Source organism: Callospermophilus lateralis, chromosome 7, assembly GCF_048772815.1.
Source record: "Callospermophilus lateralis isolate mCalLat2 chromosome 7, mCalLat2.hap1, whole genome shotgun sequence".
NCBI classification, from domain to species: Eukaryota; Metazoa; Chordata; class Mammalia; order Rodentia; family Sciuridae; genus Callospermophilus; species Callospermophilus lateralis.
Genome location: NC_135311.1, coordinates 1,880,068 through 1,905,137, shown reverse-complemented (window position 1 = coordinate 1,905,137; position 25,070 = coordinate 1,880,068). Strand labels below are relative to the sequence as shown.

The 25,070-nt window shown below is 45.9% G+C and overlaps 3 protein-coding genes and 1 pseudogene across 3 annotated transcripts; 1 reads left to right on the top strand and 3 right to left on the bottom strand.

Annotated features, from left to right (window-relative positions):
- Positions 1-12,582: 12,582 nt before the first annotated feature.
- On the bottom strand, positions 12,583-13,570 carry LOC143403478 (phosphoserine phosphatase pseudogene; annotated as a pseudogene).
- A 1,135-nt stretch (positions 13,571-14,705) lies between these two features.
- Positions 14,706-15,180, bottom strand: LOC143403711 (histone H3). Its single transcript, XM_076861851.1, has one exon. The coding sequence runs from the start codon at positions 15,178-15,180 to the stop codon at positions 14,770-14,772; it is 411 nt and encodes a 136-aa protein (XP_076717966.1). The 3' UTR covers positions 14,706-14,769.
- A 1,046-nt stretch (positions 15,181-16,226) lies between these two features.
- Positions 16,227-16,732, bottom strand: LOC143403513 (histone H2A type 2-A). The gene has a single exon (XM_076861569.1). The coding sequence runs from the start codon at positions 16,699-16,701 to the stop codon at positions 16,309-16,311; it is 393 nt and encodes a 130-aa protein (XP_076717684.1). The 5' UTR covers positions 16,702-16,732; the 3' UTR covers positions 16,227-16,308.
- A 114-nt stretch (positions 16,733-16,846) lies between these two features.
- On the top strand, positions 16,847-18,505 carry LOC143403285 (histone H2B type 1-C/E/F/G/I). Its single transcript, XM_076861241.1, has one exon. The coding sequence runs from the start codon at positions 17,084-17,086 to the stop codon at positions 17,462-17,464; it is 381 nt and encodes a 126-aa protein (XP_076717356.1). The 5' UTR covers positions 16,847-17,083; the 3' UTR covers positions 17,465-18,505.
- Positions 18,506-25,070: the final 6,565 nt, after the last annotated feature.

The window sequence follows — 25,070 nt, the reverse complement described above, 5'->3', positions numbered from 1 at the left end:
AGTCAACATCAAGTTTTCCAGAGTCGAGCTCAGATCTCTCTTAAGTCATGTCTCTGTCAAAAAGCAAAACTTTACGGAGGCATTGTGGGCATATGATAAACTGTACATGTTTAACATCCAGCCTGCTAAATTCTGATACATGTGAGTACTATGTAAACATCACCACATCAAAAATAGGAACATGTAAATCACCCCTCAGTTTCCTAGCGCAGAAAAACAATCCTTTTTGCCCCCTTCCTTTGTCCCCATCCTGTCCTCAGGTGACCACTGATTTGCTTTATGTCATTAGTTTGCATTTTCTATACTTTTGTATAAATAGAACCATATAGTATGGCTTCTTTAATATCACATAATTATTTTGAGATTCATTCATATTTTTGCACCTATTAGCCCTTTTTTGGGGGGTGGGTAATATTCTATTGTATAGCTAGTCGATAATTGTTAATTCATTTACCTGTTGATGGGCAGTTGGGTTGTTTTTAGTCCTTCCTCCACTTTTTAATGTACTCCTACTTTGTGGTTCTGCAGAAGAACACAATAAACTTTCTGCCCTTAGAAGGAACTCAGATGGGAAAGATGAGACATATACAAATATCTATTCTATTCAACTGGGAAAGTGTTAAGATTTCACCTTAATTCTTCTAGGCTGAAAACTGCTATTGTCCATCCAGTATTCTGCTATGAGAGTAATCTATAACGCAGATCTGATCTCATTCCCCCTCCCGCCTTCACAAAACTCCAGTGGCCTGTTTCATGCCTCAGCTTTACTTTCAGAAGAAAAGAAATAAATTGCTGATGTGAAACTTCATCAGCAATTCTTTAACCATATTTGGGTTTCATCATTTGGTTTGCAGAGTCCTATGTCTTTAGGAGGGACATAATATGGCCCTTCAGTAATTCTGACACAGAAATAGGCCTAAGGGGCAGTGTTGTCTGACCCCTAACTGAAAGACTGCTCTTGTGACTAGAGAGAGTAGGATTAATTGGTGATTTAATATTTATAATTGAAAATCTGTACCTTCTTTTATAAATATCTCTTAAGTATCTGTTAATAGTATTAAGTTCTATAAGAAAGTCACAAGGGCCATTACCTCTTAGACTCTGCAGCACTATTAGGTCTGGTCTCATTAATTCGTTGCTTCATTCTATAATCTAGCCAGGTGCGGCAGTGCACATCTATGATTTCAGCTACTAGGAAGCTGAGGCAGAAGGATCATATTTGAGGCCAACCTGGGTAACTTAGCTAGATCCTGCCTTAAAAATAAAAGGTAAAAAAAAAAAAACAAGAAAGGGGGCTGGGATTGTGGCTCAGCAGTACAGTGCTTGCCTAGCACGGGCAGGACCCGGATTTAATTCTTAGCACCACATAAAAATAAAAGGCATTGTGTTGTGTCCATCTTAAAAAAAAAAAAAAAGATATTCTCTGTCTTAAAACAACAACAACAACAACAACAACAACAACAACAACAATAAAAAACAAGAAGGGCTGGGGATGTGGCTCAGTGGTTAAGTGCCCTTGAGTTCAATTTCCAGTAATCTGCCCCCTACAACCAAAAAAAGTCAGTAAAGGTTATGTGGGCAATGGGATTAATGATCATTAAAAAAAAAAAAAAAGATCCTAGTGCTGTGAGAATACCTTTAATGAAAATAACATACTTCTAAGTATCTATCCTAGTACCTGGCACCTAATAGACCCTCAATACATTTTAGTTAATTCTGAAGAACAGCTTTAAAAGCTTCAACAATGCAAACTACAATCAACTTAAACTAAGGGCATCAATAACAACAACTCCCAAAGTCCCTGAGGTCTATCACTTAGAGTCATGAGCCACTGCTCTACAGAAGGTGTTCTCCTGAGTGATTTTCTTAACTAGGAACTCTCCAGAGTGACTTTCTTAACTAGTCAACTTCACTAATGAGGCCTACGTCACAGGTTTGGTCATCAGACAGGCCAAGAGAGCCAGGCAAGCTCTGTGACCACTGGGTGGCAGAGGAATGTGAAACCAGGTGGTAAAGACGCGAGTTGATGACCAACCCCAGGAGAGTTAATGTGGTTCCTGAGCAAGTCAAGAGCAATGTTTTGAGAGGTTACTCTGACTGAGAAGCGCAGGATAGAATGAAGAAGGAGACCACAGGAAACTAGAAATCTGTGGGGAGGCCATTGTGACTCATAATTCGGTCTCAGACAGGAATAGAGACTGCAGGAAGAAAGAAGATATTAAAAAGCCATGGTTTGCATGAAGGAGGCAAAAGAGCTATGTTCGTTTTCTATTGCCATGTAAAAATTCACCACAGGTTTAGTGGCTTAAGATAATTTCTCTCTCTCTCTCTCTCTCTCTCTCTCTCACACATACACACACACACACACACACACACACACACACGTACTGGGCATTGAACCCAGAGTCACTTTACCATTGAGTTATAGCCCTAGTTCTTGTTCATTTTTTATTTTGAGGCAGGGTCTCACTAAGTTGCCCAGGCTGGTCTCAAACTTGGAATCCTCCTGCTTCAGCCTCCTGAGTCACTGGGATTATAGGTGGTATGTCCCCTCTGCCCAGCTGACAATACTAATGTATTATCCCATAGTTTCTGTTGGTCTGGGCCAGGCATAATTGAAGTCTTTCATAAGACTGAAATCCAGATGTCCACTGAAACATGGAGTCTTCTTGCAGTTCATGCAGGTTGCTGGCAGACCATAGTTCCTTGCGGTTGTAGGTTTGAGACCTTCTGTTGTCAAGGTGGCCCTCTCCACAGGCAGGTTAAACATGCATATTTGCTTCTAAAGGCCAGCACCACATATTCCTGTTGCTTCAGTGATTTAATTCACTGAGGATACCTGACCAAGGGTGTGCCTTTTTATTAGCTCAAAGTGAACAAATTAAGGTCTTAATTACACCTGCAAAATCCCTTCAACTTTGTCGTTCATATGTATGTGTGTGTATGTATACATGTATGTGATATGCATATATTTATTTTATTTTATCTTATCTTTTGGTATTGAACCCAATTACTACACTCCCAGTACTTGAGACAGGGGCTCACTGAGTTGTTGTTGAGGCTGGACTTGAACTCCTGATCCTCCTGCATCAGTCTCCCGAGTCACTGGGATTATAGGCGTGCACCACCATTGCCGAGCTGTGGTCATTGTCTTCTCCTTCTCCTTCTCTCTCTCTCTCTCTCTCTCTCTCTCTCTCTCTCATTGGATGCAAAGCACTGGCTCTGCTTCTACTCAAAGGAAGGCCAAAGGCTCCCAGAAGTCAGCAATCACGAGGTCCGTCCTAGAATTCTTCTACTGCAGGAACAAAAAGAATTATCTGGATTTAAGTCAGACACTTCTCTGTGATTTAAATTAACTTTAAATTAAGGAGTAAAAAGAAAAAAAAATCCTCAGGCACTGAAAGCCTTCAATGTGCCAAGTGCTATAAACAACATTTTGAATCCTCAGAGCAATCCCTGAAAGGTCAAAGTTAGGATTCTTATTTTACAGTGGAGAATACTGAGGTTCAAACACGTCAAATCCCTTCGGAATTTCCTTCTTGTACATCACATTGTTTCTGAACAACTCTCCAAGGTAAATGTTATCCCCATTTCACAAAGGAAGAAACTGATATCTATACAGTTTAAATAACCTGGTATTCTCTGATACACCCTGATGCTCCTGACTTTTACTAGAATATAAGCCTAATCTTTTCAAATCAGAAATAATCTGAGGATCTATCAATATGTTTGCCATACAGAAACATAGAATATCACTGGTGCTGGAAAATTCAGAGATCATCTGGTCTACTAAATTTCCTTATTATATGTTTTCTTTCCGATTTCAGGATAAAACCTTTTTCTGCTTTTCGGTCTCCATCAGATCCCTACATGGTGCAGATGTTCCTCAGAAACCTGTCTTTGGGGCCCCCTCTTCAGAAGCGGGTCCCAGGACCTCTAGAGCTTCATCTAGCTCCCTGGGCAGGTGGGAGAAGCCGGCTGATCTCTAGCTCTGCCTGGAAGACAGTGCCGCGTGTCATTTGCCAGCTCTGACCCAGCGTGGTCTGAAGTCAGCTCTTCAGCGGCTCCCCCTAAGAGAAAAGAGGGGCTGGGGCTGTAGCCCAGTGGTAGAATGCTTGCCTCACACAGGTGAGGCACAGAGTTCGATCCTCAGCAGCACATAAAAATGAAGACATTGTGTCCATAAAAAATATATACTATTAAAAAAAAAAAAAAAAAGAGCTGGGGTTGTGGCTCAGCAGTGCTTGCCTAGCATGTGTGAGGTACTGGGTTGATCCTCAGCACCACATAAAAATAAATAAATAAAATAAAGGTATTGTGTCCAACTACAACTAAAAAAAAAATATTAAAGAGAGAGAGAGAGAGAGAGAGAGAGAGAGAGAGAGAGGGAGAGAGAGAGAGAGAGAGAGAGAGGGAGAGAGAGAGAGAGGGAGAGAGAGGGAGAGAGAGAGAGAGGGAGGGAGAAAGGAGATGGAATTTGGACTCACAGAGACACAGGGAAGACGTTAGTGTGAATATGGAGACAGACATTGGAGTTACTCTGCTACAAACTGAGGAGTCAATAGGAACTGAAAGAGGTGAGGATAGATTATCCCCTTAAGCCTTTGGAGGGAGCATGGTAACTTGATTTTAGACTTCTGGTCTCCCAAACTGTAAAAGAATAAATCCATATTGGTTTAAGCTGCCAAATTTGTAGTAATTTGTTAACAGCAGTCCTAGGGAACTAACAAGGCATCCTTATAGAAGTCTGGCTGTGAACTTTCCTCAAGAACACAAAGAGGTTGCCACTGTTCCTACAAATCCACATCCACAATGAAGTCAGCCTGTTGGCCTTCCTGCCCAGGATGAACTCAGAGCCCATTGGAAGTTCATGTTTGGGAGGTCAACAATTGTCTAGGAAAGTTCAGTCCTATTTGCAAAGATACGAGATGGCTTAGGCAATTTTGGGCTGAGCCAGTTAGGGAGTCTGATCAGGACAATGAAGGATTCAATCTGCAGTCAGGAAAGAATCACTGCTGACCCTGAGTCTCCTATTATTGTTCTTTTGTTGTAGGGACAAAGGAGGCAAGGCACCAAAGACAGCAGGAAACAGTTTTATTTGGCTGCAGCCAGGTTCCGAGGGCACAGCTTTTGCTGTAATCAATCAATCCCCTGAACCCCGAGTTCCTGCAGTTTCAGAGTTCTATACCCAGCGTGTAAGGGGAGGGGCTAGAAGTTCAGTCTGCAGAAGTTCCCATAAAAGCACCTTTTTCTCTCACTGTTCTGGGCACGTTAACTCTTCAAGGACAGCACCTGAGAAGGGGAGAGCTTCTTCTCCCCTTTCTTTCCTCCCCTGCCAGCTGTTACCATGGAGCCCAGTTGTAACTTATTTTAAATATGTAGACATCTCTGTGAAGCCCAGCTCAAGGACAGAGGCCTTGTTTGCACATTTCTACAAACTACTATACTGGATACGTTTATGAAAAACTAGTAAGGGGTGTCCAGCACCTGGAGTGCTGGTATCTTCCTGGCCAGTGGCCAAGTAAACAGGGTGACATGAAAATAGGAATTTTATCTCCATTGGACTCTTTTGCTGACAGATCTAAAATCAGCCCTGGTGAAGAGGGCTTCTCTGTGGAGAAGCGGGGGCCACTTCACTCTTTTTCTCTTCTGCTGCCACCTCCTTCCCCTTTCTCCCTCCTGCCTTCCAAATACACTTTGTACCTGCCACACTTATATCCCCTCATCCCCCATTAAAAGGAACTACTGTCTTGTGAGAATAAGGGTGGCATTTTAGGGGCTGGGGCTCAGTGGTGGAGATCTTGCCTAGCGTGCAGCAAACAGAATAAAGGTTTTGTGTACACCTACGACTAAAAAAGTATTTTTTTAAAAAGAATGGCATATTAGTTTTCTACTGTTGCTTTAGTAAACCACCACAAACTTAGTGGTTTAAAACAACTCAAATTTGCTGGGCATAGTGGTGAACACCCAGAATCCCAATGACTAAGGAGGCTGAGGCAGGATGGATTGCAAGTTTGGGGTTGGCTTCAGCAATTTAGTGAGACCCTGCCTCAAAATAAAAAATAAAAAGTGCTGTGAATATAGCTGAGTGGTTAAATGCCCCTGGGTTAAGTCCTCAGTACTGGAGAAAAAACAAAAACAAAAAACCAACAAAAACTAAAACAATTCAAATTTATTCTTTTAGTTTTGAAGGTTAGAAGTCCCAAATGAGTCCTACAGGGCTAAACCCCGTATCTGAAGGACTGGATCCTCTGGAAGGTCCAGAGGGAGAGTATGTTCTTTGACTCTTCAGCTTCTAGAAACTGCTGGCAGGTTTTGGCTCCTGTATACATTAGTCCAATCTCTGCTTCTGTCAACCCAGCACCTTCTCCCTCATCGATCCTCTTGCCTTCTAATAAAAGCGTTGTGATCACATTTAGGGTCTATTCTGATGATACAGTATAAGCTCCCCTTCTTGAGAATTTCTTCACGTCCGCAAAGTCCCTTTGCTGCATAATGCAACATTCACAAAGTCCAAAGACTGGGCCACGAATCTCTTCTGGGGGCTGGGGGGTGTCCATTATTCAGTCTACCCAAGAATATGCACCCCTCCTAAAGCATCTGCCTTCAAGCACTGAGTCCATTGAGGGCTGCTAGTGGGGAACTGTGCCCTCAGCTAAGGCCACATAAACAGGTTAACGGTGGGCTTTAGTCCTCTGTGGACAAGGGATACACCTCAGGCAGCCATCTGCTTTCCCCTGGGGCCAATATGGAGGAAATTCCTTCAGAGCACAGGCCAGACTTGCTTCTGGTCTGTAAATTCTGGAGAGCATGGAAGGGGCTGGGGGATTGCATTCTTTTGAGTGACAATTCAGAGGCTAGTGGAACGAGGTCCCTCATCAGGTGTTTCCTGACGAGTGTATTCTAGGCAGTGTCAGGATGTGTTAGGATGCTGATCTACGGAGATGAACAAAGTGCAATATTCACCCTGAAAGAACTCAGAATCTACCAGGAAGGATAAATTAATTCTGGGAGAAGCTGTTAAAACAGAGGAGAAGGTATACTTGGTAGAACTGAGGAGGCTAGGGTTGTAGCTTAGTGGTAGAGCACTTGCTTAGCACGTGTGAGGCACTGGGTTGTGTCACAACATACGACTAAACCAGTCAGGGTCACTCCAAGTGAATTTGGGGACTAAATAAAGACACAGACACAGAAAGTACCTTTTGTTTGGGTTCAGTGACTGCTCCTCGGCCGCAGCTCCCGCAAGGCGGGCAAGGAAGAGAAGGAGGAGTGTGTGCTGAACCCTTTTATTGGAGAGAAGCCATTCAAGCAAGTGAGGCAGATGCCTGGACAAAAAGAAGATTTTGCCAAGGCATAATTGGGAATCGCAGCTACATTATGAAGGGTGAGAAACTTGTGCAGTGAGGGGAAAAGCTCATGAACATTGACTCAAAAGCCAGGAGAAGTCTATAATTTAGGGGTGGTGAGGATATTTACCTTTATGATTTTGTCTTAATTTTTCTGAATAATTAATAAGTATAATTTTTTTTCTATTGTTCACTTTGGATTAGACACTGTGCTTGTCACTTTATGGGAATTGTTAAAGAAACGATGTCTGCAGATACCACCACCAGGCAGATATCATTCTCTCCACAGGACCTGAGGCCTGGTAGGACCAAGCATCCACCAGTCATGCAGGTAGTGAGAGGCGGAGCTAGGACTCTGGCAAGCTTGGGACCTTGACTTGGTTTCTGTTTTTCTGTGCTACAATGTGTGGGTGTAGATTTCATTATGAAGGTACAGGATAGAGAACATGGAAAGATTTTAAAGCACAGAAGTGACAAACTCATCCCTGGCACCAGGAGGTCTTTCTCTCCTAGATGTAGTGAGGTCAGATGGGGATGGGTAAGTGGGTAGAGAAGTGTCACCTGAAGCCACAAGGCCCTTAAACCGATGCATTGTGTACCTCCTGTCACTTCACTTCTGAGCTTCCAACATGAGCTGTTCACTTGCTGCTTTCTGCTTATATATATGAACTTTGGAGTCCTGCAGTAAGTATGGAATCCCTAGCCCCGTCATTTAATAGTTGTGGGGATCTCGGGCAAAAATACTCAAACCTTCCCCGTCTGTAAAATGGGGATTATAAAACATCTGCCTACTCTGTCAGGTTATCATGATGATTAAGAGAGATAAAAGATATAAACATTATCAGGGCTGAGGATGTAGCTCAGTGGTAATGCTTGCCTAGCATGCACAATATCCTGGGTTCAATCCCCAGAACAAAATAGATATACAGAAAGGTAAAGTCAAGCTGAGTATGGTGGTACACACCTGTAATCCCAGCGACTTGGGAGGCTGAGGCAGGAGGATCATAGGTTTAAGGCCAGACTCAGCAACTTAGTGAGACCCTGTCTCAAAATTAAAAATAAAAAGTACTGGGGATGCTCAGTGGTTAAGTTACTCTGGTTTCAATCTCTGGTACCAAAAAACAAAAACAAAAACAAAAACAAAACAACAACAACAACAACAACATGTTATTCTTTTTTTTTTTTTTTTTTTTAATATTTTTTAGTTTTAGGTGGACACAATATCTTTATTTTACATTTATGTGGTGCTGAGGATGGAACCCGGTGCCTCATGCATGCCAGGCGACCGCCCTACCACTGAGCCACAACCCCAGCCCCATAAGTTTTCTTCTGAACTTCAGTGCACAATATGGCCCTCTGCCTCCTTGGGGTATACTCTCCTGGTGGTCCTCATCCCTTTCCAGTTTTCCCTTCTGCTTCCTGGCATTCTCCTCATCTACCATCTCACATCAATACTCCTGTTTGCCCAGGATGTCAGCCTCAGTCTTTTCTTCTCTGAAACCTCTGACTAGATCTCATCCAATTCCCTGCCTTCTGTTATCTGTACAGGGCTTGCCCACAAACAGGTCCAGCTGAATCTCCTTATTTAATAGACTGATATTCCTAACTCCCAGTGGGTGTGTCCTCCTCAATTTCAACAGGGACTTTGTGCATCTTTTTTTTTTTTTTTTTTTTTTTTTAAGATGCATAAAGGGGTACTGGGAATTGAACACAGGGAGACTTAACCACTGAGACACATCCAAGCTCCTTTTTATATATTATTTATAGATAGGTTCTCACAGAGTTGCTTAGGGTCTTGCCAAGTTGCTGAGGCTGGCTTTGAACTTGTGATCCTCCTGCCTCAGCCTCCAGAGCCTCTGGGATTACAGGTGTGCACCACTGCACTCAGCTCTTCATGCATCTTCTTGGTTTTAAAAGCAGTTTCTTTCCCCTGCAGTCCCCACCTCAGTATAATCTACTGCTATCTCCTAGCTGCTAAGGCTAGAAGCTTCTTCTTCTCCAAATGCCTAAATCATCAAATCTTATTGAGTCAATCTTTTGTAACTCCCTCAAATTCACCACTTCATCTGTCTACTACTACCACTACCTTAGCTGAGGCCACCTTCAGCTCTATCAAAAACTCAGCTACAATTCAATTTACAGTACCAATTCTATGGTAGATTTTCTGGAAGCAGGCCTATAGCTGGAGAATTTTCAAGAGGCTGTGAATTGCTTTTTGCTTGATTTTCTTTAAGACTATTCTGAAAGTAGAAGACTCCTTATGTACCTGAAATGTTTGAATTTTTATCCAAACATTTTTTAACATTTAAAAAAATGGGTAATACTTTGCCCTAGATTCTCCAACCAATAAAAACATTCCAAAAAAGTTTTATTAGGCCTAGGAAGTTTGGCCTTCAAAGAACAGAAGTAGAATTGTCATCTTTGCCCTATTACCAGAAATGCTGTCAATAATGCTGTCACTAAACTGCGTGTGAAAGGCACTGGTGAATTCCTCATAGCCCTCCCAGACCATAGTGAGGACTAGATTGGGTAGGCTGGCTCTGTTGGGCAAATCCCCAAGACAGCTGCCCAAAAAGCCAGCAGTGTCCTAACAAGGCCTGACCCCAGCTGGGTGAGGGGGAGTGGTGTGGTCAGCTGCTCTTCCTCCTAAGTGGGTGCACACGCAGCTATCTGTACCGCCTTTTGTTTCCTCCTCTTATGGAGCCATGGGGAGTCTGTGGAGTTCTTTCATGGCCAAAGCCCAGAGCCTGTGTTATGTGGCAGTCTTGGGAGAAAGAACATGAGGCCAAGGCCTGTTCTCAAAGGCTCACTTTTGACAGGAAACCAGAAAAGATTAAGCATGAAGGGCTTCCATTGTCTCATACCAGCCAAGAAAGGATAGGCCTGGGCTAGCCAGTGTTCCTGTCTCTGACTTCTGTCATCATGCCCCTTACAGACCCTGTGAGCACTCCACTCTACTGTCACAGCATAAAGGGCAGCAGTAGCCAGAAAAGTGAGAAGGGTAAGGCAAGGTCCCTACTAAGTTAGGGACCTGTGAGCTACCTTAACCATGGCATGTACAGGTTGTCCTCAAATCGCAGAACCACAGGGGGTCTTGGGTGTCTTTAGCATTTTAAGTTGGTTGGCATCTTGCTTTTAAATCTGCCTTAGTTTCAGTTCAGAGTAAATGATTCTTGGGGTGGAAAGGCCCTGACATGGAATGTCAGGCCACTAAATGGCTCTACCACACTGGAAAGTTATTCACCCTCTGAGAACTTTGGGCTGCATTTTTGAAAGCAAATTTCAAAGATTGAGATGCTGAGTATAAAGATGCTGTCGATACACATTTTAAGTCATTGCTTCTTCTGCCTATAATTGAGTACAGGTCCCAAAGATTCCATCACTCTAGACAGTGAGGCCCTAAAGAGAGACCATGGGGCCTAAATTAATTTGTTGGGGTTATAGCCCATTTTCTGTTGCTATAACAAAATACCTGGGGTTGGGTTCTTTAGATGTTTGAGTCATGATTCTGGTGGCTGGAGGGCCCAAACGATCTGGTGTTGGCATCCTGGTAGTGTCATAATATTGTGGAGAAGCAGAAAAGGAATCAGCCACATACAGAAAGGCCAAATATGTGGGGTGGTTTCACTTTTATAACCAGCTCTCGCCAGAACTAATTCAATGAGACTAACAATTCCTTCTGAGAGATTAAGGACCTAATTATCTGAAGGGATGATTAATGACCTAATTATCTTATACAAGGCCCTACCCCTTAGAGTTTCCACCTCCTCTCATGTCCATATTGGGTCCAATATGAACCTTTGGAGGACACAACTTCCAGCACGTGAAACTTTGGGAGACATATCTCAAACTACCCAGACCACGGCAGGCCACCACTACAAAGCACTGTGGACTAGGGGGTTAAACCCTGGAAACTTATCTTGTCCCTGTTCTGGAGGCTAAAGTTCAAAATCACCATGTATTGGGAAGTTTGATTTCTTCTTAGCCTCCCTCCTTGGCTTGCAGATCGCCACCTCACACACCTGGTCATCCCTTTGTGTTCTAACCCTCTCTTCCTATAAAGGCACAAGTCATTCTGTATTGGGCCTACTTTAATGACCATTTTAACTTAATCATTTCTTTAAAGGCTCTCTCTCAAAATACTGTCACATTATGAGGTATTGTGGGTGGGGCTTCAAGATACAAATAACAGGAGGGTGGGTAGGTACATAATTCAGCCCACAACAGTACCTGTTCTGAAAAATCCCTGCAAGACTAAGGACTGAAAACTGGGGACTTCCCATTAGGAGAGGCCACAGGCCCCCCTGTTCTCTTTTGTTTTACACTCCTTCCGAAAGGCAAAGTTTTCAAAAATGTTTCTGCTTGTTTCTTCTCCCCTCTGTGAAGTCTCATCAATCTTATGTTTACCTATCAACTGTGTTGAGACAAAACAACACAGAAACACTGGTTTTAAATAAACAGTGATCCAGAGGGTACACGATATGCAAAGTCCGGCTCACTGCTCTAGTTGAACAGGACCAGTCCTGACTTCCATTCACTTGGTGCAGGAATTCTTTCTTGAGCTAACTCGTTCCTGACCCCACAGCTTCTGGGGCTTGCAGTTGCCATCAGGGGAGGCGAGAGGGAGATGTTCTGTCTTCCATTGGTTCAATGCTGCCCAGTAGCTTGAACTTCGAGGGGTTTGGGCTGGATAATTCTCAAATATCTACACAGAACTCATCTGTTTCTCAGGATGACTTCCAGGAAGAGTCCAATGCTGTGGACAAAAGCAAGGAACAATACCACCAGGATCTAGCTCTCAGAGAGTGGCCTTTGTTATGGAGGCTGGTGAGGCCAGGTCTACTGTTCATTTGCTGCTGCACAATTGTACCCAGGCCAGGAAAACAGCACTGGGCGAGTTGACAGGATATCAGCAAGACATCAGATCCTTTCTTCACCTCTGCTTCATTCCTACCTGGAACTGCCCGTGTCATTATTTGGCCTAGTAGAATTGGGATTCCGCCGCCCCCCCCTCCATTGGTATATAAATAAAATTTTATCCATCTAAGGGAAAACCAATATTCACTTAAGGCTGCTGAATCTACATTGTGTTTATTTTACTCTATATCTTTAAAAGGCATCAAGTAAAATTATAGCCAAGAATATACATAAGGAATACAGATTAATAATATAGTAACAAAAGTTAAAAAAAAAAAAAGCAATCTTTTAGGAACATACAGAAAATCAATACCACCTCTATTGTTATAGACAAATGTATGCAAACAGTATCAATCTGTACAACTTAAAAAAATTAATTTGAAGTTGTAACAAGCTGTGTAAAAATTGAAATTATCCTTCAGTTCTCCCAAAAGCTCTACAAAAATCAATGATGTACCTGCCATTTGGCAGTGTCCTTTACTTGTTGCCCAATTACATTTCCTCTAAACCCAATGAAAACATCAGCAGGAGGACAGGCTTCCATATCTGTAGCTACATCTCTAATCATTATTATTTTCTTGAAGTAGAAATTTTCTTTTAAAAATTTAGTATTTTTCCTTTCCCAACAGATTGGACTGTTGGCTGTGTCTCATCAAAACCTGTGTATTCCTATTAAAGTAGAATTTCAGCCTATTGGCAGATATATTGGTTGCTGGCATATTGAGCTTTGAAGTAACATGCTCTACAATACTTCTAAAGCCATCAGATACTGGGAAAATCTGAAGGTTTCATTTTTGTAGACAACTTACCATCTACCTTTGTGTGTGTGTGTGTGTGTGTGTGTGTGAGATGGGGCAGTGGTGCTCTGAGAGCCTTGGCACCTGCTTCCTGGAGGGCTGATCAGTGCTAAGTCCTCAGTGAGAACAGCTTTGAAGGCAATAACCCACCTAGGCTTGTGTCATTTCTGACACTAAACTCCACAGAATTTGGCCAGCTTATTAATTTCTTCTTCTTGGATAACTGTGATATCAACATCAAAACACACTGCATTAGTGGGTGCACTATGCCTGTAATCGCAGGGGTTTGGGAGGCTGAGGCAGGAGGATTGCAAGTTCAAGGCCTCAAGGCCAAAGTCAGCACTTTAGCAAGGCCCTGAGCAATTTAGCAAGACCCTATCTCAAAAAAAAAAAAAAAAAAAAAAAAAAAAAAAAAAAAAAAAAAATGGACCTGAGGATGTGGCTCAGTGATTAAACAACCCTGGGTTCAATCCCTGGTACCAAGAAACAAAAACAATCAACATACTGCATCAGATGAACAGAAAGAGGGACAATCCTTGGAAGAATTTCCTCGTTTCTCCAATGCTGGATTCCTATAAGACAGTGTTTTTCTTCCTGCTCCTTTCCTGAGTGAAACTGCAACATAAAGTTCTGATTACAAATTAAAAAGATCTGTTCTTTAAGAGCCAGCGGCACTGTAGCGTCTGGTCGCGTCCCCAGCCCCTTGCTCCTGTGGGTGCAACTCTTGGGCTTTGGGGGCCAGCTCAAATGTTGAGGTAGGTGACTAGGGTAGGAAAGCAGGGCCCTTATCAAAAGCTCTTACATCTGTTGATACTTGAGGCAACTCACACCAGCTTTGCATACTTCCCAGACTGCAGGCAATAGACCTCAGCTTGGCAGAGCCACGCTGGCATAAGACCTGGCTCCAATGGGGTTCACTGAGCCCGCATTGGGGTTTTTGAAGAAAATTAAGATGGAGGACGGATCAACTGATGTCCAGCAAAAATCCGGAAGAGGTCCGAACAAAGTACTGCTGAAAATTCAAAGGGGTTAACACGCACATACCTGAGGTGTGCCCAGGAACGTTTAACAAGACTTGGACGAGGGAGATGAGGCACCGGAAGATACTGAACAGAGCATCAGTTATCCGACACACGAAGCACCATTACACCCAACACTAGTGGGTGAAGGTACCACGCAAGTGGCCAGGGACTCACTCGACCCGCAGCCTTATCACCAGTATGCCCAACTCCAGCGAGCATAAGTCTGGAAAGAGATTAGGGAGGACATTTCCGGCGAGCCGGGTGGGGACGAGAGGTCGCAGGCAAGGGCCAGGGCAGCCCAGCCCAAACCAGCCCTGCAGCGGAGGGCTGCGGACCGCGAGTCGCGAGCGTCCCCTAGTGACTCAACCGCAGATGAGGTCGCTCGCGCCCCTCCTCCCGCCCTGGGCGACACCATCGCCGGAGGCTGCCGGCTGCTAAGAGGGTTCCCGGGAGAGGCGAACCGCGGAGAGCGTTAGGCTGCGACCGCACTGGGAAATGAACCCGGCGTCCGGTAAGGCTGGCTGGGCTCTTCGCCCGCTGTGCGACCTTCTCCTTCCCTTCCCTCCCACCCACCCCCTCGCCCCGGGGGAAGAGCGGTGCAGCTCCTTCCGAGTGCCGCCGTGGGTGGCTCTGAAAAGAGCCTTTGGATACGATGGAACCTCGAGCCGGGCGAGCGCGCCTCACTTCTTAAGCTCGCTCCCCGCGGATGCGGCGCGCCAGCTGGATGTCCTTGGGCATGATGGTGACGCGCTTGGCGTGGATGGCGCACAGGTTGGTGTCCTCGAACAGCCCCACCAGGTAGGCCTCGCTGGCCTCCTGCAGCGCCATGACGGCCGAGCTCTGGAAGCGCAGGTCGGTCTTGAAGTCCTGCGCGATCTCGCGCACCAGCCGCTGGAACGGCAGCTTGCGGATCAGCAGCTCGGTGGACTTCTGGTAGCGGCGGATCTCGCGCAGGGCCACGGTGCCGGGCCGGTAGCGGTGGGGCTTCTTGACGCCGCCGGTGGCCGGCGCGCTCTTGCGGGCCGCCTTGGTGGCCAGCTGCTTCCGTGGGGCCTTGCCACCGGTCGACTTGCGCGCGGTCTGCTTCGTACGGGCCATGGCGGACAGAGGCACTAGCTCTCCGGCGCGGCGGCAGGGACAGTGACCTGGTGCCCGCCCGCCGCAGCGGTCTTTATAGGCACAGCCTTTTCCCGATTGGGCGGGGAGAAATTGAAAAGTCCCGCGCAGGCCGTCCGTTGGCTGTGACGTCACCCGCACCAGCCTCCGCGGTTGGCTCGGGCGGGATCCTGCCTCCCCGAGCGCCCCACGCCCCTCCGCGGCCTTGCCTGCCCCCTTCCGCTCTGCCCGCGCTCTGCCCACCTCCTCTTCTTTCCCTCGCTCTCGCTGCGTGGAAGTCGTCTCGGGTCGCTGCTCCGTCCGTCCGATGGTTCCTTCCCTCTTCGGCCCTTCGTTCCCTTGGAGCACGCTGCCCGCGACGCCCTCCTCCTTACGCTTTGTGGCTTCCGAGTCGAGCCTCAACTTTTACTTGACCCCCGTCCCCGAACGCCTAGTCCCGCCTCCCTCCCGCTCCCGGGTGGCTTCGGAGCGGACCGTTCGTGCTTCTCGGGTGGGAGGGTTGTGTCCCCTCCGGGGCGCCAGATTCCGCCTCTGGAGGCCTAGGCGGGTAGCTCCGTCGCTTCTTAGAACTGTCAACGAGGCCAGCTCAGTGAGGAGGCCAAGACGACCCAGGCCCGCCGCGCTCGCCTGCAGCAGACAGGGCTTGCGCTGGTGACTACGTCCCCCTAGGGACTACCGGGCCTCCTTGTGTGTGTGTGGGGGGGGTCCCCTCAAGAGCCCGGGAGAACGTGTGTGGGGTGGGGAGTGGTGTCACATACATACTGGTGGGAGCCACCGCCGCGGCGTTAGCGTTACTGACCCGGGCTGCCCGTGGCGCAGTGTCCGGTCCCCGCCGTGCTGGGCTCCGAGTCGCGGCCCACCCGGCAAGGGCCGGCAGAGATTACAGGCTCAAGCCTCGGAGAGAACGGCCGGGAGCACGAGGGGAAGGGCTCTCCCCGCGCTCGCCGTCCGTCCGTCCCCTCCGGGTCCACCGCTTACTACGCGGCGGTTACTGTAACAACTCCTTTCACTTGAGGGTGTGGGTGGCTCTGAAAAGAGCCTTTGATTTCACAGGCACCCCCTTCGGGGCACGCGGGCTGGAGTGGGCGGCTACTGGACGCCTCCCCCACTTCACTTCCCCTTTGCCTTGTGGTGACTCTCCGTCTTCTTCGGGAGCAACACGGCCTGGATGTTGGGCAGGACGCCGCCCTGGGCGATGGTCACTTTGCCCAGCAGCTTGTTCAGCTCCTCGTCGTTGCGGATGGCCAGCTGGAGGTGACGGGGGATGATGCGCGTCTTCTTGTTGTCGCGGGCCGCGTTGCCAGCCAGCTCCAGGATCTCGGCCGTCAGGTACTCGAGCACCGCCGCCATGTAGACGGGCGCGCCGGCCCCCACCCGCTCGGCGTAGTTGCCCTTGCGCAGCAGGCGGTGCACCCGGCCCACCGGGAACTGGAGGCCAGCGCGCGAGGAGCGCGACTTGGCCTTAGCGCGGGCCTTGCCTCCCTGCTTGCCACGGCCGGACATGACAGCGACACTCAACACGACCAGCTCCCTCCTGACCACCCGGAAAGTCGCGGCAAACCGCGCCGCTTCACCCTTTTATAGGCAGAACGGCGATTGTCCATGGTGTGCTCTCATTGGCCAAAGCACAGTTTTGCCCCGATGACCAATAGGAGAGCTCAGTCAGAATCCATTCATTTACATAATCTCGTCTCCCTCGCCTCCGCGCCGCCGAAAACCCGCGAATCACAGCGTGGCGCGATCGCGACCTGAATTTGCGTACCGCCGCTATAAGTACGCGGTCGTTTCCGGTGCGCCCCTGCGCTTCTCCTGCACTGCGCTTCTCCTGTAGCGATAGCCTTTCCGGTCTCCACCTGCCGGCGCTTCTTGCCTCTTGCTTCTCGCCATGCCGGAGCCGGCCAAGTCCGCTCCGGCCCCCAAGAAGGGCTCCAAGAAAGCCGTCACCAAGGCCCAGAAGAAGGACGGCAAGAAGCGCAAGCGCAGCCGCAAGGAGAGCTACTCCGTGTACGTGTACAAAGTGCTGAAGCAGGTCCACCCCGACACCGGCATCTCGTCCAAGGCCATGGGCATCATGAACTCGTTCGTCAACGACATCTTCGAGCGCATCGCCGGCGAAGCGTCCCGCCTGGCGCACTACAACAAGCGCTCGACCATCACGTCGCGGGAGATCCAGACGGCCGTGCGCCTGCTGCTGCCCGGGGAGCTGGCCAAGCACGCCGTGTCCGAGGGCACCAAGGCGGTCACCAAGTACACCAGCTCCAAGTGAGTCCCCGCCGGGGACGCGCTGGCTTCCAAAGGCTCTTTTCAGGGCCACCCACCTTCTTTGTGAAAGAAGCTGTTTTTCCACTGTTGCTTTCGCCATCACCCCATTCACCTGCATCTGCCCGACAACGCGAGAAGGCCCCCGTGGAACCGTAGTTGATAGTGTGTGCGTGTTTTACACACAGATGCCTTTTGCAAGGTGAATAGTTTTTGATGCTTACTGGTCATAGACCAATGTTGGTGTACTTGAGGAAAGGGAGGGTGTTAAGCAGTGCTTTTAAGCAATTACACTGGTGCAGTACTAGGATATAATCATTTTTTATTGGTTCAGAAACTGATGTAAAGGTATACAGCAATTGTTGGATGACGTTGCATCACTTGTGAACTTTTGGATACCTTTTTTGAGGGGTGGGTCCCGGGGATTTAATTCGGGGCACTCAACCACTGAGCCACATCCCCAACCCTATTTTATTTAGAGATAGTTCCACTCGCTGAAGCTGGCTTTGAACTCGTGATCCTCCTGCCTCAGTCTACCCAGCTGCTGGGATTACAGGCTTGCTGCTGTGTACCTGGCCTCCCTGGGTACCTTGATTGTGATTGGAGTAATTTGTAAAAATGCCTCTTAAGTTTGGTATTTTAGGTAAATAGAATAAATAAGAATTTATTGCTCGTAATCAAGACATAAAACACTGTTAGAATAATACACCCATCTTTCCCCAGAAATGTTTCCAGCGCTAAATATAAACTTAGCTTCATTTTTCAGAGCACCCAATAAATATAGCATAGGTCTTCACTTTTTTTTTTTTTTTTTTTACTTTAAAGTACGCTTAAAAAGCAGCCACATAAGAACAGAAGATGAAGTTCTGAAATAAAGGTATAAAACTGTTAAACATACTGCAACAGTGGCCTATATCCGTCCTCCTGCTTTTGCTCATTTTTTTCTTATGCATCTACATAAAATCTCATCTATCTTCAGGCATGATATACTTCCTCTCTGCCCATCAAACTAAAAACAGATAACTTATTTCCTAGTTATTGTGCAAAATCCACATACCTTTACTGAAAAAACAAAAACTAAAAACATTCCAAAGCTTAGTGCCCAGGAAATACTCCTGCCTTAGCTTTTTTTTTTTTTTTCCCTCCATTGCTAGGGACTGAAGGCACTACCCCAGCATGCTCCAGGGGTGTACCACTGAGCTACACCCCCAGTCCTAGATGGTGCCTTATGTGGCTTTCTTGAGTAACAAGACAGATTGCCAAAGCCTGAAAATTTTGATGAAAGCAAGGACATGGGAGTGAGGAGGAAAGGCTATAAGGATAGTTTGAGTTCTCAGAGTAGGAATATAAATTCATTTTAAGAGAGACTCAAAGGATTTGGGGTTAAAATCTAATTATATATGGAGAAGATAGTGATCAACTTTTAGGTCTGGGGACACAGAATATGGGTAAGATAACAAAAAAGAGTTAATCTTGAAAGAGGGGGAGAGAGACTCAATGTAATTATATAATCCATCAGCAAAATTCATACTTACAGTTGTGAAAGCAAAACTAACCTTTGGTTAAGACTCTGTTAAGAATATTTGTGCACATCATTTCCCACAATAAGGGAGAAAAGGAGGGGGAAAAAGCCACAACACTTTTCATACTGACATAGGACATGTTAGGAATACAGCAGTAAAGAGAGTAGAAAAAAGTCTGTCTCCATAGGACTACATTCCAGTTGATGGATAAATGAAAATAAGCAAAGAAATGTATAATAGTCAAAGGGTGATATGTACCATGAAGTAAAAGAGAATATGATGGAATGGATGTTATGGAGCTGGGGCCTTCTGAGAAACTGAGGAAGACCCCCTCTTCAAACCCTGATTCTTAGATCAAGTCAGAAAGACTTCAGGCATGTTACTCAGAGTAATAGAAGTGAGTTTGTTAAAGAGGTGGGAAAAGAAAGGGACACTCCCAAGGGACAGAGTGGATCCTCTCAGAGAGGGACAACATGCCTCTCCTGAACATTTTATTGGGGATCCCAGAGAAGTTTCCAGAAAGTTCTACGCAAGTCCGCTTGACTTTTGACTGATATCAGGGTGACATCAGACTTTCAAGTATCCACTGCCATGGCAATTTTAGGTCACCTTGGCCCATGCTGAATGGTTCTTATTGGATTCTGAAACATACATTCTGACAGATTTTTATGGTCAGGAGAAACTATTCTTATCTCCCCAAGTTTCAGGATCTAGTCACAAAAGTCTTCCCTTCAGGATAACTTGGGTTCCTCTTATCAATATTATTTGGGGCCTGCATTTCTCCTACAGTGAACAGGTAGTTTGCTGGAGAATGTGACACACCCCACTTAGGCCAGGCAGGACTACAGACAAATTGCTTTTCGGAAAAGAAAGCACGTGGGGAGCTGTTGCAAGCCAGCCATGGGCTGTGTGTGTGAGCTATGAGCATTTGAACACAGGAGGGGACTCAGCTGACGTTGCTGCTCTGACTGGGCTGTAAGATGTGTGTGTTCTTTTCCCTGGCTCTGAGATGGGTGTGGCTTTTCGAGATGTCAGTCAATCTGCTAATTGCAGACATCACCAAGCAACCCCCTGAAACCCAAACCCTTGTCTTATTTGGATTGAACTTTCTTGAGTGTCTTTCCTCCTAATAAATAGAGCTTCAGACATGCTCTCGCTTTTGCCTGCCTCTCTTGCCTCCCTTGTGGGAGCTGGGGCAAAGGAGCCATCACTGAACCCCAAGAAAAAGGTACTTTTTTGTGTTTGTGTGATTATTTACTGCCAGCCCAATTCACCTGGAGTGACCCTGATTTATTCATGTGTTGCGACAGGGACCCATTTTATGGAATCATTTCACCTCTGAAAATTGTTGCATTGTCTCACATATAAGATTTTGGGGGAGATCTCATATTTTTACTGCTGTTTACTGGTGATGAGTCCTTGCTTCCCCAAATACTGAACTTTAACACCAGAGAAGCACGCTGAGGCAAGTGTAGACTGGAGAGTGGAAGGCTTTATTAAAGGACAGCAGAAAAGACTTCCTCCCAGAGGAAGAAGGGGACCCAAAAGGCAGAATCCATGGAAGGGGGAAGTCTTCCCTTTTTTATAGCTAAGGTCTTCTTTTAGTCCTCCCACATTCCTGTCCTTTGTTTCCCTCTATCCTGCAGTGATAGAATGAAGGTGGGAAAGCCAAAAGGTGGGAGGTAGGTGGACTGATGGGGCAGGGAGGAGTAATCTGGGCAGGAAGGGCCTGGGGTGGTTTGATTAGTACCTCCCGGTTTGCTGGGAGCTACTTCATTAACAGTTCCTTAGGATGGATTCCGGTCTTGGGGACATTAGCATTTTAATTTCCCCAGATGCTGCTCTGTTTTCCTGGACTCCATTCTCAATAATGGTCTCCATTTTCTTTCTCTTATTCAATATTAGACCCAATTTACCTAAGTACACTATCTACCTATCTTTAAATCTGGCTTCATTCCCCCCCTCTTGTGGGAGGCCATCTTCACAGGAGATTTGAGTTACCTCCCTGGCTGGATGAGAGGCACTTAAACACAGTGGTGTCAGAGCCTTCCCCACCCTTTCCCAGGTCCCAGGGCTTGTTCGTGCAGAGGCGTGCCTGGCCACTGCCCTGAAGACCCAATCGTTGCCCCTGACCTTGGGATGCTGCCCCCCATTAACCTTTATTGGATGGGATTTCCCCGGAAGTTTTTGTTCCCCAATAAAAGCCCACTCTCTTTCTCTCTCTCTCTCTCTCTCTCTCTCTCTAGTCTCTTCTGTAAACCTCGCCATAACATTAGGTGGCTGGAGGCGGGACCTAGGAGAAGCCATCTCGGAGCTGGTATTAAAGGTAATGAGAGTCTGTCTCTTTAATTTAAAACTCCCTAGCAATTACTTATGAACCTAACCTTCTTTCATGAAGCCAGCGCTGGACGTGTGGCAGACCCTCTAATTTTAGGAACTCCTTACTGCTATAAGAAAAGGGGATAACGACCATTCAGGCTTCTTTGAACTGGAAGGGGGCAGTGTGGAGCAAGCAGTTTGGAGTTCCTTTTTTAAAAAATCGGGTCGATGGAGTGGTTCATAATAGAAGTCCTATTGAGAAGTAACAGGCTGGAGGGCCATTTGCATGATGGGTGGTCTATAATAGAAACAAGAAGTTACTAGTACTGGAATGAGATTAATGCAACAATAAATGCCACAGCCTAGGAATATGCCAATGAGAATGATGGCAATGACAGAGACTAACAATGTTTTCCACAAGGAGGTACCAGAGAACCAGGAGCTACGAAATTGTTCCGATGACAAGGTTGGCAAGGACATGGCTTCTGTCTGAGCATGTAAATCTTTAAGCATATTAGTCACATTGCCAGAATTGTCAGGGATGTAAACACAACATTCAGTTTTAATAATGGCACAAGTACTGCCTTGGGCTGCAGTAAGGACATCTAAAGCCTTCCAATTTTGTAAGATGGCCTTCCTCATAAGTGTTACTTCAGGAGAGAGATGTTTTCCTCAACCTTGTGGAGGAGCCGTTTGAGTATAATTGTTTAAAGTCTTTGTATGCCACATTACATCCTCTAAACCAATTTGTAAGATAAACAGTGAAGCTAGATGATCATACCAATGAAACACAGATCATTTCCATCTATGTTTGAGATTGAGGAGGTTTGCTGGCTCTTCTATATTTGGGGTTCATCTCCCCTGCATACAGGGGTACCCAATAGTACATCTCCCTATCCAGCCTGGGGGAAGCCAGGGCCATAAGTTAGTTCCACATATCCATTGAGTCCCATTGGCCAAATAATTTTAGGTCTAGAGAGCCAATCTGTTCCAAACCAGTCATTGGCTTATAAAACCATAATTTGTTGGCATAATAGCTCTGGGGCCCATCCTAATTCTCCAGTAGCATTAGGCCATTTGTCAGGGGTATGGTTTTGTTGTTCCCAACAGATTGGAGCTTCTTGGTTTAAATGGGAGTGAACCATAAATCTCCATCCCAAATTTCATAGTAACCATCCTTATACCTGCGACATGTTGACAGTGCTGATGGTGGAAGGTGAGAATTAGATGGCCTATATGGGATTTAACAGTGGTAGAAGTCTAAAGGTTGGTCTGTTCTAAAGTAAAAATCTTTCCATGACCTGGTTGTGATAAAGCTTCATTTATAGGCCATAAATTAACATCAGCATGAGAAGCATTTTGTAAAGTGGGTCTTTATTTTGTGTGACCACTCCCAGGGCTATTCTTCCTCTCAGTGACAAATCGGTTGAATTTTTGTTCTGTAGGTAAGCTGAGGGCAGGGCTTGGAGTAAGGCCTCTTTCAATGCCTTAAAGACTTTAATCTGTTTTGGTTCCCATATCAGGGAAATTGTTCCTTGGCTTAGTGTCTCTCTGAGGAGGCTATAAAGAGGCTTAGCTATTTCCCCATACTCAGGGATTCAAAGCCTAGGAGGCCTCTAAGTTGCCTTATAGCTTGAAGTAGAGGTTATTGTCCTATAGGGGTTATTCTTTCTGGTCCTAGATTGTGGGTTCCTTGAGACAGTCATAATCCTAAATATTGAACCTGTTTTTGGCACAATTGAGCTTTTTTCTTTGAGACTTTATAACCCTTATCAGCTAAGAAGTTTGAAAGCTCTTTAGTGGCTTCTTGATATTCCTTTTGAGTGGAGGCACATAAAAGTATGTCATCTACATATTGCAGGACAGTCAGAGATGTTTATCTCTGAATTCTGTTAAGTCCTTAGCTAGGGTTTGGCCAAACAGATGAGGGCTATTTTCTGAATCCTTGGGGCAATACTGTCCAGGTTAATTGAGATCTGCTATTTGGTTCCTCAAAGGCAAACAGATATTGTGATTGGAAGTCTAAGGGTTTACAGAAAAAGGCATTTTTAAAGTCTAACATAGTAAACCAAGCAGCAGCTGCTGGAATCTCAGATAACAGAGTGTATGGATTAGGAACTATAGGGTGGAGAGGAACAACTGCTTCAATAATTATTCTCAGGTCCTGGACTAGTTGCCATTCCCCATTGGGTTTTTGAATTCCTAAAATGGGTGTGTTACATGGGCTGTTGCAGGGCACTAAAAGTTTCTGTAGTTTGAGGTTCTGAATGATCTTCAATAAGCCCTTTTTTGCCTCTGGGCATAGGGGATATTGTCTCTGATGTGGAAAGACAGAAGGGTCTTTTAAGACTATATTGATTGGGGCTGCACTTTTTGCCCTTCCAGTTTTGCCTTCAGTAGCCCACACTTCAGGGTTTATATTGAAACATAATGGTCCTCGTGTTCCCAAATTCATTGTAATGAATGTTTGAAGTTTTGATAGTAAGTCTCTTCCCAATAAAGGGGTAGGACATTCTGGGTTAATCAAAAATGCACGAGAAAACATCATCTCGTCCCACTCACAACTCAGTGGGGGAGTAAACTTTCTGGTAATAGGCCATCCAGACACTGCTTGTACAGTTATAGTATTAGAGGAAAGAAGTCCGGGGTAAGAATAACTGGTGCCAGTATCCAAGAGGAAGTTGACCTCTTGGCTCCCTACAGTGAAGCATACCTGGGGCTCATGTGCAGTGATAGGAGTTATGGGAGCCAGGGCCCCTGTCAGGTCTGTGTGGAGGAGTCTGGCTTCAAGGACATTCGCCCCTGAGGACAGTCACTCTTCCAGTGATTGCCTAGACATTTAGGGCAGGGATTTTGGGGTGGTCACTTGGCTTGTGGGAATCCTGTTTGAAATGTCCTTCCTCTCTGCAATGGAAACAAGTCCCTTTTGTGGACTGAGGAGCATTTCATCTTCCTCCTTTTCACCCTGGGAACCTACTCCTCTAAGAGCAAATACCAGTGCTTTAGTCCCTTTTCTGTCTCTGAGCTCTTTCTCCTCCTTTTCTTGTTGATCTCTATTATAAAAAAGTAGAAGTAGCAACTCAGAGGATGTCATCTAAAGATTGATCAGGGCCATATGCCAATTTTTGTAACTTCCTCCGAATGTCTGGGGCTGGCTGAGTAATAAATTTGTCATTTAAAAGTAGGTGGCCCTCTATGGATTCAGAATCCACAGTGGTGTGTTTTCTCCTTGCCTCCCTGAGTTTCTCCGTGAAAACAGCAGGGCTTTCCTGGGGGCCCTGAATAATTTCTGAAACCTTAGCATAGTTAACTGGCTTTTGCTTGATTCTCCCGAGGGCCTCGAGGACCAACATTTGGAAATGGCTAATTTTCCAAGCATCCTGTTCATCATTTGGGTCCCACTCAGGATCATTTCTGAGAACTTCCTGGGCTTGAGATGGATAATTGGGTTTGCTCCTGGTCTGTGCTGCTGGGGCATGAGCAAGGTTTAAGTCATCCCTAAACTGTTCAGCTGCTCTTGGGGCTGTTTCCTTCTCATTGGAGGTCAAAGTCTGGTTGAGTAATAGCATAATATCTTTCCAGGTGAGGTCACATACCTGGCATAACTTTTGAAATACTACAATATATTTATCCAGATCCTCTGAAAATTTTCCTAAGTCTGTTTTTATCTGTCTTAGGTCTTGAAGGGAAAAGGGGGTATGTACTTTGATTGGTCCAAATTCTCCTCCTGTCATCTCTTTGAGGGGTAATATATTTCATCTATTGGGGCAG